The sequence below is a fragment of the Marmota marmota genome, unplaced genomic scaffold (genome assembly GCF_001458135.2).
Source record: "Marmota marmota marmota unplaced genomic scaffold, marMar, whole genome shotgun sequence".
In the NCBI taxonomy this organism is placed as follows: Eukaryota; Metazoa; Chordata; class Mammalia; order Rodentia; family Sciuridae; genus Marmota; species Marmota marmota.
This window is the reverse complement of record NW_026000185.1, coordinates 16,159,135-16,176,898: the sequence shown is the minus strand read 5'-3', so window position 1 is coordinate 16,176,898 and position 17,764 is coordinate 16,159,135. Positions and strand designations below refer to the sequence as shown.

The 17,764-nt window shown below is 49.6% G+C and overlaps 1 protein-coding gene across 4 annotated transcripts in view; it reads left to right on the top strand.

Annotated features, from left to right (window-relative positions):
* Positions 1 to 16,891, top strand: part of Cog7 (component of oligomeric golgi complex 7) — a 64,142-nt gene extending 47,251 nt beyond the window's left edge. For 2 of the 4 annotated variants that reach the window (XM_048789650.1, XM_015491168.2), the window contains exons 14-17: positions 3,774 to 3,857; positions 7,246 to 7,360; positions 14,204 to 14,347; positions 16,480 to 16,891. In XM_048789650.1, the coding sequence (XP_048645607.1) occupies positions 3,774 to 3,857; positions 7,246 to 7,360; positions 14,204 to 14,347; positions 16,480 to 16,646 (510 nt within the window). In that variant the 3' untranslated portion in view covers positions 16,647 to 16,891. Of the gene's footprint in view, positions 1 to 3,773; positions 3,921 to 7,245; positions 7,361 to 14,203; positions 14,348 to 16,479 lie in introns of those variants that run through there. The other 2 variants (XR_001504079.2, XR_007342678.1) reach the window with 2 other exon arrangements.
* The last annotated feature ends 873 nt before the right edge of the window (positions 16,892 to 17,764 follow it).

Sequence of the window (17,764 nt, the reverse complement as noted above, 5' to 3'; positions counted from 1 at the left end):
GTGAGGACTCATATGATAGAACTTAGCACAGCCCCAGCCCCAGAGTAGACGCTTATTAATGAGCAGAAGTTTTCTTCCTTGCTATGATTCTTTTAAAAATTTTTTTTTAGTTGTAGATGGACACAATCATTTTATTATATTTATTTCTTTTTGTGTGGTGCTGAGGATCAAACCCAGTGCCTCATACCTGCTAGGCAAGTGCTCTACCACTGAGCCACAACCCCAGCCCCTTGCTGTGATTCTTAGTCTTAAAAGAAATGACTTGATTTTTAAAAATAAAAATTATGCATATATTCATTTTCAGAAACTCAAAAGAATATAGGAAAGTGCAAAGAAATCCCTTCAAAATTGCACCATCTAGAAATGATCTGGCAATCTGGACTTCTCTTCACACCTGCTCATACACGTGTTAAATGCTGCCAGATAGAGTCATAGATAGGTCCATAAGAAGAAATGGAGCTCTGATGCACATGCTGATTTTTCAAAAGCAAAACATGTACAATATAAGTTTTATTTGAACTTAGTGGGAAAAAAAGAGAACAAATGAAATTGTTGAACTTGAGATCATTGTTTTTTTCATCACAAAATATATTAGCTCTCTGAAGATATCTGCATGGTTAAGAAAAAAGTTGATGAGAACTCTGAAGATTGAAGTCATTATTTTGTTAATTGTGTTTCCATTTTAGACAGATACTGACACTGATCCACCTGCTCTGAGCGCTGAGGGGATTAGCTTTCCTTGTATCACTCATCTCCCCTGCTCTGCCTCAAGATTTGGTTGCTATTATTATTTTTATTTTCTCAAAGCTTAAGATATTGACCTTCTGTTCTGAAATTAATTCCCTCAGTTATTTGGTCCGACTTCTACATTTCAACGGGTTTCTGCTCCCCACCTGTCCTCTCCCCTCCATTTCTGCATTCCAGAGTTCTTTATTATATGATTCAGTCTCGGTGGCTGGGATCTCACCTCTGGGCCTCACCGCAGCACCGCGGGCCACTGGGAATGGGCCCAGCAGCTCTGGAGATTAGAAGGAGTTCTCTGCGAGCCAGCGCAGAGCACACAAAACAAAGGCAAACACTTGGGCCTGAAGGATCTGAAAATTAAACCTTGGTCATTAGATGTTTGCTTTTAACATTTGCTGTAAATTGTGTTGCCCTTTTATGTTTTAAGACTATAAACCAACACCGTATCCAGTTTCAGAACAGATCATTGACATTCATCTGTATTACCTGGTGACAGACGGGTAGAAAAGCCCATTTGAAGGGCATTTTAAATAAACTTGAACAATTAAGAAATAACCTACCTCATTTCCCCGTCGCCCTCCTCAGGTCGCCTTTCCTGCCTGGCCTAGGCCTCTCCCAGACTCCACACTCTGTCTCGCCCCTTCCCACACTTCTTCCTCGCTCCCTTCTTCCTCCTGCACGGATCCCATTCTGATGCTGCTGCTCCTGCCATCTCAGCGCCCTCTCCGGCCTCCAGCCCACAGCACCCACCCCTTGGCTGGATGGTGGCCACGCTGGTCTTTGCCCCCACAGTGGTCCTGCCCTGTCCTGTGGCACCGTTGTTGGTCTTAACGGGAGCCTCTGTTTCCCGCCTGGCGACTTCTTGGCCTCCTCTCTGTGCCCTCTTTGCCAGTGAACCACCAACTGTCACTGGTCTTTCCCAGCAGTTTCCATGGCTCCTGCCACCTCTGAGCCGCTTTTGAGCTTCTCATCTCCTGTGCACCCCCATCCTCCTCAGCTGCTGCTCCGGTCTTCACAGGGCATTGCTGTGGTGCCGTCCCGCCCCATTCAAAGCATCCCCCTGCCTCCACTCTCCAGGACCAGTCTGGCAGTCTGTTTTTAGGGACTTTTTATTTTAAAGTCTTTTTGTAAAAAACTACCATCTAAAATTCAAGGACTCTAAGAATAATCACAATACTACAATCACCCCCGAAAAAGAAGAACATGGCTCCTCCATATCATCCACCAGTGTGCACATTTCCAACTGTCTTATAAATGTCATAGTTATTTTAACTGAATCAGGATCCAGGATCCTGCACAGGGGGATTGACTGGCATGTCTTTTTGGGTCTCTTTTGAACTATAGATTTCCTTTCTGTCTCTCTCTTGCCTCTGACTCTTCTCTCTCCTTCTCTTCCTCCCCCTTTCCTCCTCCTCCTCCTTTTCTGCCTCCTCTTCCTCCTCCTTCTCCTCTTCTTCTTCTCTCTCTCTGACTCTCTCTCTGCCCCGCCCCCATTTCCTCTTGCAGTCAATGTGTTGGAGGTAAGATCTTTCCCTAGCCTGATATTCGCCTTCCAGCCTTACTCCTGCCTCAGGGCACTGCATGCATCCTGTGGCCAGCCCTTCTCTGATCACCCTGAGCTCTTGCTTGCCTGAGCTCTAGCGGTATAAAATCTCCCATGTGACCCTGAAAGCTCTCATGGACACGTGCATGTGTGTGCACAGGGTGGGGGGCAGGCAACATGGGCGTATCAGGGGGATCTTGCTTCTCCAAGGAGCTTCCGAGGACAAGGGCAAGTCTTAGATTTCTTTGTATCAGCTCTACAGAGCTTAGCACGAGACCCCGCACTTTACAGGTACTTGGTGAGCGTAGATGGTTAGAGTTGCTTCTCAGTGGGTTGAGTTACTTGGAAAAAAGGATCTTTTGAAATGAAAGAATTCTCAAACAAGAACAAGGAAACCTCAAGAGGTGGAGAAGGACAGAACTCACCTACAGCAAGGACCAGGAGACCCAGGAGCAGTGGAGTCGGTGCTGGCGGGCACGGAGGCCTGCGGGCTGAGCCCGGGCTGGGAGCCCAGTGCGGGGGTGGACGTGGTCATTCCATTCCCGGAATGCTACTTAAAGGATCAAGCAACCGGATCAGGCATCAGGTGGCTGCTGAGAGCAGCTACATGGTGACCTCAGGAGTCACTCCCACGGGCCACCAGGAAAGGACCTGTTTTCCAGGCTGCCGTTAGGGCAGCTCAAGTGGGGTCTGGGAGGCCAGCATTGTGTAGGAGGGGTGCCCGGCTGGGGTCTGTAAGCGCGTGTGTGGGGTAGTTCACCTGCAGGGTGCTGAGAAGCTCCAGCAGCAACGTCCGACATGTTTCTGCTGTAATTGGCCAGAGCCATGTGGAGGGGCTGAGGTCCTTGTCCGTCAGAGGGTCACGGAGTCACGGAGAGGACGGAGGGTGGCTGCTGAGGCTTGGAGGCTCCATCCTCTCCCTTCCCTCTGAGCCTGAGTCAGTGGAGAAGTAGATCCAGAAGGCAGATAGGAGTACAAACAGCAGCTTTAATTGAGGCAGAGTCGGTTTGGGGACTGCCGTTGGGCTAAGCCTGCAGCACAGGGGCTTCTGAGCCTCCTTCCCAAGATGCAGGATTTGACATGGTCCCTGAGAAGGTGTGTGGGGGTCCCATCAGGGTGCCAAGGTCCAAGGCTAGGAGGCTCCCTGTACCCAATGACTTCTTGTCTGGTGGCCTCACCACGTGGAGAAACTCAGATCAGAGGATATCTGACTCTCATTTCATGTGCCCAGTGAGATAAAAGGGAACCGAGCCACCCAGTAGCTGGACTGAGAGGTGGGTGTTCCCAGCGAGAGAGAAATGATTCCTTTCTCTGGGCTTCAAGGAGATTTGAAGAAGAGAAACCCCTGGCCCGCTGGGTTGTTCCAGAGGTCAGTTCTGATCGCAGTTGACCCCTTTCAGGCAGGCCGCTTCTTCAAGTGCCTTCGCGTGGCATTTCCAGCACTGCCAGACGTGCCCTCAACGGCTTTCTCTCCTTCCTCCCCTAGAGCTGGACCACAGCTGGCATCGGCGAGACCCTGACCGATGACCTGCCAGCCTTCAGCCTCACCCCTCTGGAGTACATCAGCAACGTAAGGGCTTCTGGGTGCTTCTCCAGGGTGGTCTCACCTGGTCTTTTGATTCTGGCCTTCTAGGTAAGGTGCTCACTGCCCCTTGGTGTTGTCTACACCCGTGGTTTTGGATAGCAGAGCCACACAACCACTTCAGACCCCAAGGCATTTTTACCCTGTTCCCTCTCTCCCAGTATGAGGTTGGCCATTTCCTGAGGGCTTTAGATTTGAGAGTCCAGTGAGAACTTAGGACTTGGGAAATCAAGGAGCCAGTGGTCACATTCTTCTGTCTTAGAGAAGAGCAGTGCGTATTGTTTCTGAATTCAAGTTCAGCACACAGTTAGCGAGCTCCTACCCTGTGCCAGGCTCGGTGCTGGGTGCGTTCGTGGTGAACCTCACGGCGCCAAGCACATCTCTTAAGAAGAATGGTAGTCCTAGAAGCTTAAAGTGAAAAGAGAACAGGAAATACCTTCAGCGGGGGAGGGGCCTTAAAATCATTTCCGCCTTCCGCACTCACCTCCAGGAATTGATAGTCACCCTGGTCATCTGCATATGGCCTTTCCTTCCATTCCTTCCTGCAGCCCAGCCCCGTTGCTTTTAATTGTCAGTGTGCGCAGATAACTGTACAGGAGTAACACACCCTGACCGTGCATACCTCACATCGTAAGAAACTTCTGGAGTGTTGTAGGTTATCTACCCGAAGCTCTTAGAATCCAGCTCCTGTGTAGGTTGTGACTTAATTGTAACAGATAAGGAATTCGAGAAGCGATTATTGTAAGTTGGAAGCAGTGAACGGCAGCTCTGCTCTGCAGTGGGGGAAGGCTGGCGTTCAGCGGGGGCTTGTTTGCAGCAGCGCGAGTCTGCGGTGGCCGTCCTCCTCCTGTGTGCCAGGGCACTGCCTGCCATCCCGGATGGACGAGGCTAGCTGTGGGTGGTCTTTCCAGGCATTGGAGTGCTTATATCTTTAGGATTAGGAGGTCTAGACTGATTCAGAAAGTGATGTTTCTGGAAATGACCTGAGATCCAACTGCCTTGATGCTAAGGTTGAAGAAACGAAGTGTAGGGAGGTGAGGAAGCTGGATGAGACCCAGGTCCAGGCCCTTGCCACCCATGGTGCCCTGCCGTGTGGTGGAAGTTGTCACCCCTGGAAGCAGGAAAAGAACCTTTATTAAATGTGCACCAAATGCCAGGACAGTGCTGTGAGACAGTCCATGGTCTCAGTTTTGTTCAGTAGCCTCTTTCCTAGGAGTGGCTAAGGCTCTAGTGAACAAGAGAGCAGCCACGAGGGAGCAGCCACTCACCCAGTGGGGACACCAGATGCTTTATGTGCATATCACACAGTATCCATTTCACCCTCTCAGTGGCGCTTTGAAGTAGGTCTCGATTCATCCTCATATGAGCAGTGATGACACCAAGGTTCCAACAGTAAGTCACCCAGGGTCGTGCAGAGGTAGAGCTGGGGCTCAAACCCAGGCCTGTCTGATCCCAGACATTTTCATTTTCCCTAGGCATGGGATGTCAAGAACAGCTTACTGAATATATGAGCATAGTAGATAAATACCCACAGGTGTGATGATAGGCATCCATTTCCACACTGAGTTCCAGAGAATAAATAGAGGCAAGAGTCCCCAAAAGAAAGCTGGAGCCATGGGATCTGTCTAGGAACTACGGCTGTCCCTGTCATCTAAGGCCAGTTGATAGAAGTTTAAGATGTCAGATGATTAAAATGTCGAGCTTTGTTGAAATTTTTTTTTGCCTTGTTGGTAAACCACCACTCCACCCCACTCCCCCCAAAATCATGTGAGCATCATAAAGGGGTGAAAATGAGAGAAGACCTTGGAAATTTAAAAACCACATATATACCAGCTATAATAATATGACACTCTATTTCAAACAAAACTGGGCCCATGGATTTAACTAAAAGGTTGGTACATAAAGGTACCAAATTCAGGAATTGGCCTGGGTCTTTGAACATAGCAGGTGCACAGGAAATGCTTGTTGAATGGAATTAGAAGGAAAATCCAACAGCAGAAAGTAGCATCTTTCCTTTCCCCCAGCCTTGTGAGGAGAAAGATGATTTGTTGCCATTTTCAAGCTGAAATGTACCATAGTGGTGGTTGTGAGGTAAGAGGCCACTTATCTAGTTAAGAGTGAGAGAGTGTGCTAAGTAAATGAATGAAGAGGAAAGAAAAGAAATGCCATTCTTCCATCTGTGTAATTCTTTAGAGGGAGACCAATCCAAGAACTGTTTGTTGGCAACACAGACCACTGAACGCTGAGACCATGCTAAATGGTGGGAAGTGAGGGTGGACATCCCAGAGGCCTCTGGGCTGGGTGGATTGTAGATTCTGCATGAGCTCCTGGAGCCCTCGTTCTGAGAGGCGCTTGCCACTGTGAGGTGTGAATGAAGCCCGATGGAGAAGGTCCTTAGTACCTCTCTGACTTGCAGCTTGTGGAATTAAGAAGTGTCCATAAGGCGGATGTCACAGAATATGTCACCAAAAAAGAAAAACAACAACAGTCTCAAAAAACCTTTCTAGAACGTATATATTGTTGTAACCCCCAAATCAGCCTTATTTTGAGATAAAATATATACTTACCTTAAAACACAAAACAATTATGAGCTGTAATAGAAATAGGTGCATCAGATATACCCGTGAAAACTGTCACAGGAGTATCTGACAACACAGGACAAATGCTGCAATGATTGTGGGCTTGTCCCAAATGTCGCATTACCTGACCATTTGTGATTCCCTGTCAGCCAAGAAAGTTTTGTCAGTCTTATTTTTATTTTTTGTAACTGTAGATGGACAGAATGCCTTTATTTATTTATTTATTTACTTGATGCTGATGATCGAACCTCTGCCGCTGAGCTCAGCCCCAGCCCCAGCCCGGTTTTGTCAATCTTTACTTTCTAGTTTGTGTTGTGAAAACTACATATTTCTTGCCAAGTGAGTTTGCAGTTATAAGTGGCTGTTTTCAAACAGAACCCCTTCCTTCCCCTGTTGGATTGTCTAGATGCAGTGCGGAAGGCAGGCTCTGAGTCTCTGCTGGGCCAGCTCTGGTTGGCGTGCGCACCTTCCTGGTTTTCCTTGTGCGCAGGTTCGGGAACTCCCGTGCACACAGTGCTTCACGTTTCACACAGCACCTTGGTACCCACCGCCTCCCTAGTGAGGCATTGTGCGTGTCCCTGAATATCGGGGCCACTGCTGAGAAGGGTGAATCCCCAGTCCCCTGCAAACTGCCATTGGCTTTTTTGAAGGTGTTGCCATAGCTGACATTGCCACACGCTGGTGCTCACCCAGGTCTGGCCACTTTGTCTTTCTGTTGTTGACTCTGCACAAGTGTCCCACGTAAGTAGTGCCCGTATGCGTCAGTGTCCGGCTGAAAGTGCATTCTTTTGTTTCAGATCGGGCAGTACATCATGTCCCTGCCCCTGAATCTTGAGCCATTTGTGACTCAGGAGGACTCTGCCTTAGAGCTGGCTTTGCACGCCGGAAAGCTCCCGTTTCCTCCTGAGCAAGGTAAGAGGACCAGGGAGCCACGACTCCTGTGGCCAAGGGAGCAGTGTCCCTTGAGGCTTGTTTTTAACACCCTCACTCCTCAACCAATGTCTCTTTCTCAACCCCACTTAAATAGTTGTCAGAGTATTCAGTGGAGACTGAAAAACATCAGGGCCACTGGTTGCTCCTGCTGCGGCACTTCAGCAGGGCAGAGCTCTGGCCAGGCTGTTGGGGAAGGAACTGGAGGCAGGGCACCCCTGGAGGAGTGCGGAGACCCCTGGAGTGGACCCAGGGCCCCTCAGCTGGGGAGGTGGTGCCCAGGGTCCTGGGTGATTGGTGGTGGCAGTGAGCTCACAGGATGGGGATCTGCTGAGCATTCACCTCCCTCGGCTCCCTGACATGTGGGCCTCGTGCCATGTCACATGCCACCTCATGAGAACAGATTTGCTTGCTCTGTCAAAAATCAGCTCTCCCCATAGAGGCAATGCCTCCTGTGCAGATGTCTCCAGCCTTAGCTTGCTGCTGACTCCCAAGGCTCCCGAGTCTCTAAACTGACCAGACAAAAATATAAATCATTTAGATACTTCCTTTTTGTTATTTGGGCCTGACAGATTTGAACAGGGATCATGAACTTATTGATCAAAAAATTATCCTAATTTCTAATATTGGCCCCCCGCCCCAAGGAGAAGCAACCTGGTATGTGGAAGATTCAGCAGCTCATAGGGAGTTTCCACACTGACGATAAACTAGTCACCCCAGAAGGCTAGAAACTGAGAATGCCAGAAGATAGCCTAAAATTTTAAAAAAGCAGGATGATTGCTACAAATAAGTTGGATTCAAATCTAAAGGTAGCAGATGGGACCTGGGTGATTCTTTTATGTTGATAAAAGGTGAATCCTTCAGTAAACCTGCAGTAGTCACATACTCTTCAGTGTCAGATGACAAGGCACTGAAATACACAAAGGATAAACCATGAAATACATACCTGATCAGACATACAATGAGAATTTGACAAAACCACTGGACTGTGGGGAGACCTCTCCTTTAGGCTTTGGGACATCAAAAAGAAAACTTACTTAGGATGCGAAGAGGAATTGAGCAGGATAATTGGTGTGTTTAATCGTCAGAACGAAAGCTTTGGGTCCCACAGAGAACAGACATTGTTGTCTCATGTCTATAAATCATTTGCAAAAATGATACAAATGAAATTTCCATAGGTTTCATAGGGCCGTAAACAAAAGACACTCATTATTTTTTAAAAGACTAGTATTTGCAGTTCATATTTAAAATGTGAAACTTACTAAGCTAAAATATGGGTGGATATTAATATAATCTTAGGGGAGAGAATGGAAGACCTTTTGAAATGGAAGATTTGAAAAGGAAATTAAGAGGTAAATGGTCAACTGGAAGAAACAGCAACATATGTGACTAATGATGGTTAATATTTTTATTTTATAAATGATCTTACAGATCAGTAAGACAAAGACGAATCCCCCACAGAAAAATAAGGGCTGTATTTCACTGCATGATCATCACCATTATATGAACACATATTCATGAGTATTTTGAATATACTAATCTTGCAGCAAAGATAGTTTAGTAAAAAACGATTTTTAAGTAATATCAGCACAATTAAAAGCTTGGGCTGGGGTTTTGGGTCAGTGGTAGAGCGCTTGCCTAGCGAGTGTGAGGCACTGGGTTCGATTCTCAGTACCACATATAAATAAAAAAATAAAGGTCCATTGACAACTAAAAAAATATCAAAACAGAAAAAAAGCTTCACATAATGGTCGCACTCCATTTGCAAAAAAATCGGGCATAAAATCTGTGACAGTTATGTAGCGAAATACAGTAAATAACATGAAGGCCTTCACATAACTCCCCCAAATTAAGATTTATTTAACTTTATTAATCTTCAAGTAACTGCAAATGAAAATGGAATATACTATTTTTAACTGATCAAATTGTGTATGTGTGTATACTGTCGGTCTTCTGATTGTGAGTTCTGCATCTGTAGATTCAACCAACTCTGGATCAAAAATATTTGGGGAAAAAAAAATCTCCATCTGTACCAAACATGCAGGTTTTTTTCTTGTCATAATTCCCTAAACAATAGCATAGAAACCAGGTATATAGTATTGGGTGCTGTAAGTAATCTAAAGATTATTTAAAGTACACAGGAGGATAGTGGAGATGATATGCAAATACTATAAGAGATTTAAATATCTGGATTTGGTATCTCTGGGGTTCCTGAGATCCATCACCCATGGATCCTGAGGGATGCCATGTACATACTAAAGCCACTACATTTAGTATTGGCAATAGTGATGGATAACAGTTTATATTGTATAATTTGACATAAGATCAGAATTACCTTTTAGATTGTTGCTATGTAATTATGCTCATAAAATAATCATGAGTGCAGGTACAAATATGTCAAAACAAATCCCACTATTATGTATGATTACTACGCCACAATAAAAACATGGAAAAATAAATAATCATGAGTATAACTATGAATTTTCACCCCAGCACTTTTTATAAAGGCAAAACATTGAAACATTATGAGAAACTACAGATATTAGTTAAAATTTTCTAGTATATCCATATAATAAAATGCTATGTAGTCATTAAAAATATTATAGAAGAATATTTAATGACTTGGAAAGGTGTTCCCAGTGTATTAAGTATACCATATGCCATGTGGTTCCATTTTCAGAACTGCTGTGAATATAAATGTAAGAAGAAAAGACTAGAGAGCTTTGATCCACCTCAGGAAATTGGTATATCTGCCTGGGAACAGCCTGGCATTTCTAATAAGAGTGATAATGTGCTGACCCTTTGGCCCGTCAAGTTTTATTCCTGGATACAGATCCATATGTGCCCCAGATACATCCTAAAGGTCTTCATAATGATTTGGTAGTAGCCCAATCTGGAAGCAACCCAGGTGTCCATCAGCATTAAAATGGGTGCATGCATTATGATATGGCTGTCCAACAAAATCACTGCACCCTGGAAAGCAAGGGAGCTAGAGCTACACACAGTGGCATGGGCAGATCTCCAAAGAGTCCCTTCGACCCAAAGCCAGGCAGCATGCTGGGGTGGGGTACCTGTGGGGCGGACTGCGGGGCAGAGCAGGAGGCCATCTCAGACCTGGCCCAGTTCACACCTGCTGCGGCACTTGCAGGGCCATGCGGGGACTCTTGGGCACTGCAGGGGCCGTGCTCTTGCCCAGGGAGGTGTGTCGTGGCCAGTGGCGTTTAGTTGTTCTCTAAAACGTTTGTGATGTGCTTTCTACCTCTGTCCTGTGTATAGTGTAGCTCTTGATAAAGCAGAAGGAAACCAAAGAAGAGCCTGTGGTGGAGAATAAACTGGTAAAGTCTTTCTGAGGGTGGTCTTTATCAAGAGTAAAGCAAACCCACCCTCTGAGTACATACACGTGAGAAAGCCCTGAGAACAGGCCTGGAAGAATCCGTCCCAGGGGGACCAGGGGCCTGGCACAGGGCGTGGGAGCAAACATGTGGAGGATAGTTATTTTACTCATATTTCTGTGCCTCCTGCGTTATTTTACAAGAATGTATTCTCTGTTGTGTGCAAGAAGTATCTGTACTCTAGAATGTTAATTATTATTATTGAAGGACTCTGTGGTCATGTCAGTGATTTTTATTTTCAACTATTTTCTAGTGTACTTTTAAGTTTCATTTATTTATTTTAATTTTTGGTGCTGAGGACCAAAGCCAGGGTCTGCTCACACTTAAGTACCACTGAGCTGTGTCCCTAGCCCCTTAAAATGTGCTTTTAAATTAAAAAAAAAAAATGTAAACATTTTTTTCATAGGAATTTCACACACACAAATAGTGTCACGAAGCCCCAGGTACTCAAAGCCCAGCTTCAAAAATGGCCCCTGGTTTTTCTATTTCTCTCGTGTTTTTCACTAGAGTCTTTAAAGCAAATCTCTTAATCATTTAACTCATAAATCTTGCTTTTCTATGTCAAGTTTAAGGATTAAATGCTGGTTCAGATTCCTTGGCAAACTTGTGGTGCTGTGTGTACTCTGGTTTCATCACAAGGAAGGACAGAATTGCTTCTGTTTCCCTGGAATCTGTGTCTACGGGCGGGTGGGGCTCCGTGGTGGGGCAATTGTCTGGCATGCACCAGGCCTGGGTTCCATCCCCAACACTGCTGAAGAGTTAAAAAACGAAGATAGAGTGAGCCAGCCATTGTTTCCCTTCACCCATTCATTTACTCATTCACCAAACAGATGTGTGCGAATTGTTTACTGTGTGCTGGGCACTGGGTTGGGCACTGCCCAGGTGGCCACCACCAAGTGGATTTCAACATGGTTGAAAACATAAGAACATCAAAAACAGCCAGGCTGAGTGTTTCATTTTTTCTTTATTTTTTGTTTTCCTTTCTCAACATTTTGTTATGGAAATTTTCCAACATACAGAAAACTGGGAACAATTACACAGTGAGCTTCCGACAGCACCTGGCGGTTTCTAGGTTTTAAGAACTGGGTGGTGAGCAGCCGGTGGGAGCCTTCTGTCACAGGGAAAGGGCTTTCTCAGAGAGATGCCGTGGAGGGTTTAAAGACCTTGACAAGGCCTTTCCCCACAAGGACATTGACCTTTGGGAAAGTTAAACTGTCCCGGGGGCCCCCTGCCTCCGTGCTCACGAGCACACAGACACTGGGTTGTAGCAGTTGTTTTCAGGAAACCTCAGACCTGTGTCCTTGTCATGGTACAAGTGCTGGCTGGCAGTGGGGCAGGAGTTGTGGCTTGGGCTGAGGACGAAATCGCTGCACAGCGTGGGTGCAGAGGTCCACCCACTCCCTGGAGGCCTGGACCGGGGGCTGTGGCGGATGGCTCCTGTTCTGGGGCTGAGCCTCCTCTGTGTTCGCCTGTGGGCAGGTGCAGACTCATGAACTGCTGCCACTGAGTGGAAGAGCCATACCCACCCGTTCAGTAAACAGGGACGGTGCAGCTCTATGCCCAGTGTGGGACCTCCTCTGCCTGCTTATCCCCTTCCATCTGGATTGTCTCCTGGGGCACGAGCCTTGGTCTCTTGCTCATTTCCCTTTCTCCTTTTCATCCATTTTTATGTAGTTGTGTTTTTCCATTGCTGTGACAAAATACCCGAGAAAATCAACTTATAGGAGGAAAGGTTATCTTGACTCACAGTTTCAGAAGTTCCAGCTCATGGTTCCTCACTGGCCCCGTTGCTCTCGGCTGTGGCGAGGCAGAACAGCATGGCAGAGGAAAGCTGCTCACCACATGGCAGCCAGAGAGCAAAGAGGAAGAGGCCAGGGACAAGACAGCCTTCAGGGTCACACCCTGAAGGACTTTCTTCCCCCATGGAGGCCCTGCCTAACTTTCCACCTCCTCCCAATAGCCATTCAATTATGAATTCATCAAGGATCAGAGCCCTTGACCCAGTCACCTCCAGAGGCCCCATCTCTGAATATCGCTGAACTGGGGACCAAGCCTTCAACACTTTTGGGGGACATTTGAGATCCACACCAGAACAGTGGTCACCTTTCATCTCCAGCAGCTCTCAAACGCAGGTGCTCTCGGGCCATTCCCTTCAGGCCTGCGTCTTCCACCTTCAGGTCAGAGATCCCTCTCCCACACCAGCTCCCCTGCCCCGGCAGCGCCCCGGCCACGTGACACCAGCCCAGCCGCCAGTTTCCAAGGGAAACCTGAGATTGCACGTGTTGTCCTTGTTGTTATCTGCCACCAAGCCCTGTTTGTCTTTTTAGCCTTCGAATTTAGATTTGTGGGGCAGGTGGGTGTGTAAACAAGATCACAACCTAACAACGCCACACCGTGCCGCTTCTCCATTTTCCCACACATCCCACACGCCGAGTGCAGGTGGCGGTCCTCACGGAGCCCGGGCCGTGTGTCATTGGTTTTAGTGGTGGTCGCAGCAGGACCACGGTGTGCCCTTTTTCACAGTTGGCTTCATACTCTTCCCCTTTCTCTTTTCTTTAATGTGGCTCTCACGTCTCCCCTTCTTTCCTTTCCTGACAAGTGTCCCTCTCCCTTGGCTGTCAGGCCATCTCCCTGGCCTGGAGCGTCACCTCCCACTCTGCCTTGCCACAGCCTGACTGGGTCCCCTGCAAGGGCTTGTCGTGTTGCAGCCTCGCTGAGATCTGCAGGTGCCCCCTGTCCTGCCCCATCAGGCAGCCTCCGTGACCAGCCTCCTCCCCCAGTTTATTCCCATTGACTCTATGAGACACTTTCCTCTCCTCATGATCCTTCTAGAACTAAGAGCTGCCACGTGTTGAGTACCAAGTGTGTGAGCACCTTGCAGGGGGCCCTGCGTGTGGCTGTAGTTCCCACAGTAGCCCTGAAAATCGGGGCTCTTGCTCTCTCTACTGTACAGGTGACAAACACAAACACAGCTCGGAGGGTTTGGGTAACGCTCAGTCTCCGGAGGTGGGGTTGGCCTTGAGCCTGTCTCAGTTCCCACATGATGCTCCGGCCCCTCCCACTCCCCTAGGCCCCCTCGGGTTGGGGCTCTTCTCCTCTCCCTGGTTTCCTCTCCTGCTGTCTGTGTCCCTCCCTGATTGTGGAAGCCCCCTGCCCAGCGGGGCTGGACTTGCTCTCGTGGCCTGCGTGGGCTCTGAACCTTTGTCCTCGCCTGGTTGTTTTCGTTTCTGGATCCACATTGTGCTTCCTCAGGACCAGTTGACCTGAGGTTTCCTTGTTCTCTGTCTCCGGTGTTTTCTTCCCATTGAGGCCATAGTTCCCTGGCGTGTTTGCACACTTGGCCCACTCCTGCCGTGGGCCAAGTCACCCAGAAGAGGTGAATTTCTCCCGAGTGGGTTCTGGGTTGCTTTGATGACCTTCTTTCCTCTTCCAGGGGATGAACTGCCCGAGCTGGACAACATGGCCGACAACTGGCTGGGCTCCATCGCCAGAGCCACCATGCAGACCTACTGTGACGTGATCCTCCAGATCCCAGAGCTGACCCCACACTCAACCAAGCAGCTGGCCACCGACATTGGTGGGTCCCATGGGCAACTCACCCTCCTGCCCTCCAGGGATCTTATCCCAAGTCCTGGGTTTAGCTTCAGTTCTGGATTCATCTCTGAAGCTGGCCCTGCCCTGAGAGGTGCAGACGTCCTGAGCCTGAGGCCTAGAGCCATGAAGGGGAGCTCCAGGGAGAGGAGTCTGAGTGCGAGGCAGCCGGGCCTTCTGCGCTGAACCTTGGGCAGTCCTGTGAGGCAGGTGCTCTTGCATAACAAGGCCATAGTGAGGGCCGCTGGGTGGGCTCCCTCCGGAGACAGGGCCGAGTGCCTCCTGTTCCCAGCTGCACTGGCTGCTGCTGGCGGGTGGCAGGAGAGAGGTTCAGTCCCCGGGATTCTTTCCATCTACTTACCTGCGCTCGAGCCCAAGGCAGTCCTGGGTGGTCAGGAGGGAGGTGGAGGGAGCCTGAAAGATCAGCCCCTGAGGACCTGATGAGTTTGGATGTGGGCAGCTGCAGAGCAGAGCCAGGCTCAACTCCTGCCTCTCATTTTTCTGCAAAAGAAATAGAAGTGAGGTGCCATCTTTTGGGCCCCTGGGTGGTTAGGGATGCAGTGGGGCCTGGAGTCTCGCTGCCTGGTTCCCTGCTCATTTCCTAGTCAGCTCCCAGCAGTTAGCACAGGAGAGCAGCTGTTTGGCTGTTTCCCTGGGAACAGCATTCAGAGGACAGAGGAGGAAATTCAGACGCCGGCTGGTATTCCCCGTGAGCCTGGGCTGGAGCACTCGGAGAGAAGCAACCAGAACTCGTGTGCGAGTGAGATTCGGGATTGCCCCTGGCTTTCAGTTGTCCATGTTGTTTCCCCCTCCCTGTTAAGCTTCAGATTTATGGGTTCACTCATTCTGCATTGAGTGCCTACTGTGTGCCAGCCATAGTGCTAGGAGATGAGCTGCAACAGAGACTTAGATGGTTCCTTTGCTCATTGAGCCACATCGTAAGGGGACGAAGCTGGGAGGGGGACCCCATGCGTGAGGTGTCAGAGTGCAGGATGGTGGAGTGGCGAGGTCCAAGGTGGTGCAGCCTACCTGGAAGGCATTCGGGTCAGGCATGAACACAGCCAGCAGAGGACACTGATGGCCAAACAAGAGAATGTCACAGTAGACCGCCGGCTCGAATTCTGCAGCTCCTGGCCTGCGGTCGAGTGGAGCGCAGTTTGGAGGGTGAACCCGCCAAGGAGCAGGTGTCTGGCCGGGCTTCCTTCCTGGGCAGCAGCTCATCCCAAGTTGGCATGAGTCAGCCACAGGACAGCAGCCACCTCCGGGGTTCCTGCCCTGAGCAGGGCCTTAAACAGAAGACACAATGGAACATCCAGGCCTGGCCTGCAGCTCCTGTCTAGCCAGATAGAAGGGACAGGCAGGGATCAGAGGTGACGGGGACATTCTAGACAGTGCAGCTTCCCCATCCCTCAAAGCAGGAAGAGGGTGGAGCTGCCCTTGCCCACCTGCTGAAGCTTCCCTGAGGTTGGGGTTGGGCCCGCCCAGGAAGGACAGGCAGCACCCAGTGGTTGATCACCTCTGACACACTGGTGCTTTCATGGCCTCTGTCCCTGCTGGCCCTGGACCTGTGCTGCCTTTGAGATGCTGGGCGTTAGAATCATGGGGCTCCTTTTTACAATGACAGGACCTTGGAGTCCTCTCCTGGACATTCTCATGGACTTGACCCAGGATGATCCTGTAACAGGAACCTGCGCATAGCAGGCCACCGCCCCTGGCACTGCCCTTGTCTTCACTGGGGTGGTCACTGCTGCCTTGGGCCCATGTGTCCTGCCCTTTGGGTTCTGCACTGGGATGCACTGGGACAGGGACAGGAACCCAGGAGTGCCCAGAGATCTGGGTGAGGCCCTTCTGTCCTTCAGACTGGCACTGGAAGGGGGTGGGTGGCATGGGGGAGGTGGTAAGGGTCAGTTAGGCTGTCATTAAATTTTTAACGTCTGACTCCGGCCAAGCTCTGAGTCCGGTGTGACCCTGCTGGAAAGGCCCTGCATGGAGGCCTGCCTCCCTGGGGCAGAGCAGGTACCCAGCTCTGGGGACCTGGGGGCTTCTCCCTCCTTGCTCAGGGGAGGCCTCCAGGCTCTGTCCCTCACACTGCTAAATCTGCCTCCTCCCGCCCTGCAGACTACCTGATCAACGTGATGGACGCCCTGGGCCTGCAGCCGTCCCGCACCCTCCAGAACATCGGGACGCTCTTGAAGGCCAAGCCTGAGGATTACAGGCAGGTCAGCAAGGGTCTGCCGCGCCGCCTCAGCACCACGGTGGCCGCCATGCGGGGTGTGAGCTACTGACCTCACGGCCCATCCGAGGAGAGGCTCGGGGCTGGTGTTCTGGGGGCACCACGGCTCTACAGAGTGGACTCCCCTCGAAATCTGCCAGCAATGAGGCACAGGTTGCTTTAAGAAGACTTGGTTCTTTTGTATAATGAAAAAGGTTGTAAGTAAGAGGTATTTTATTTATTAGAAAGGACTTTTCAGTTGATTTTTTTAAAATGATCTCATTTTAAAAATGAAATTAATAAACGAAATGAAAGAAGGCTGTTTCTTCCCCCAGTGAGTCTTTGAGTGCTGCCCACGGGGTCCGTGCTGAGCAGTGGGCATGTGGCTGTGAGGGGGGTGGAGAGCAGGGAACAAGGCCAAGTGCTGGGGGGAGGCTGCAGGGCGGGTGGGGGCCCCCAGACCTTCAGGGTGCAGCTGTGCAGCAGGGAGCTCTGGGCTGGGCCCTGACGGGGCCCAGGGTCAGCAGGACAAGGCAGAGGGAGGGAGGAAGTTGGGTCGGGGGGAGGTGGGCGGCCACATGGGGTCTCGCAGGCCCCGGGAGGATTCTGGCTCTTTCCTTTAGAGGTTTGTGGGGCGATGTGAACTGCATTCATTCTTTTTCTTTTTTCTTTTCTTGTTTTTTGTCAGTTGCTTTCGTAACTGGTTAAGATTGTGTTTGGCTTAAAAGTAACAGAAAATAATGTGATTTGAGTGCCTAGAACAAGGAGGAATTGACTTTCCTCAACAAGGAGAAGTCAAAGGCCTTGACTCATTCTGTGCCTGCACAGCCTGGAGCAGGACCAGCAGGGTGATCTCGACCCTTTCCCGGGCTGGACGCCGCCTCATTGCAGGGACCCCTTACACCTGTGCTCTGGGAAGAGGAAGGCGGGAGGGGCTGTGGAGCAGCAGCGCTCTCTTTCCCATCGTGAGGGCAGGGGCTTTGCCAGCAGCCCTGCCCAGACTTCTGGGCCGCGTTGGCTCTTCCTTGGTTATAAGATGTCTCCCCAGCTGCAAGGGATGCTGGGAAAACAGGAGCAGGACCAGCTTCAACCAGCGTTTCTCAGCCTGGTCCTCCTGATGCTTTGGGCTAAGAGCTCGTCCCTGTGGAGCTGTCCCATGTCTTGCAGGGGTGGGGGGGCAGCCTTAGTGGC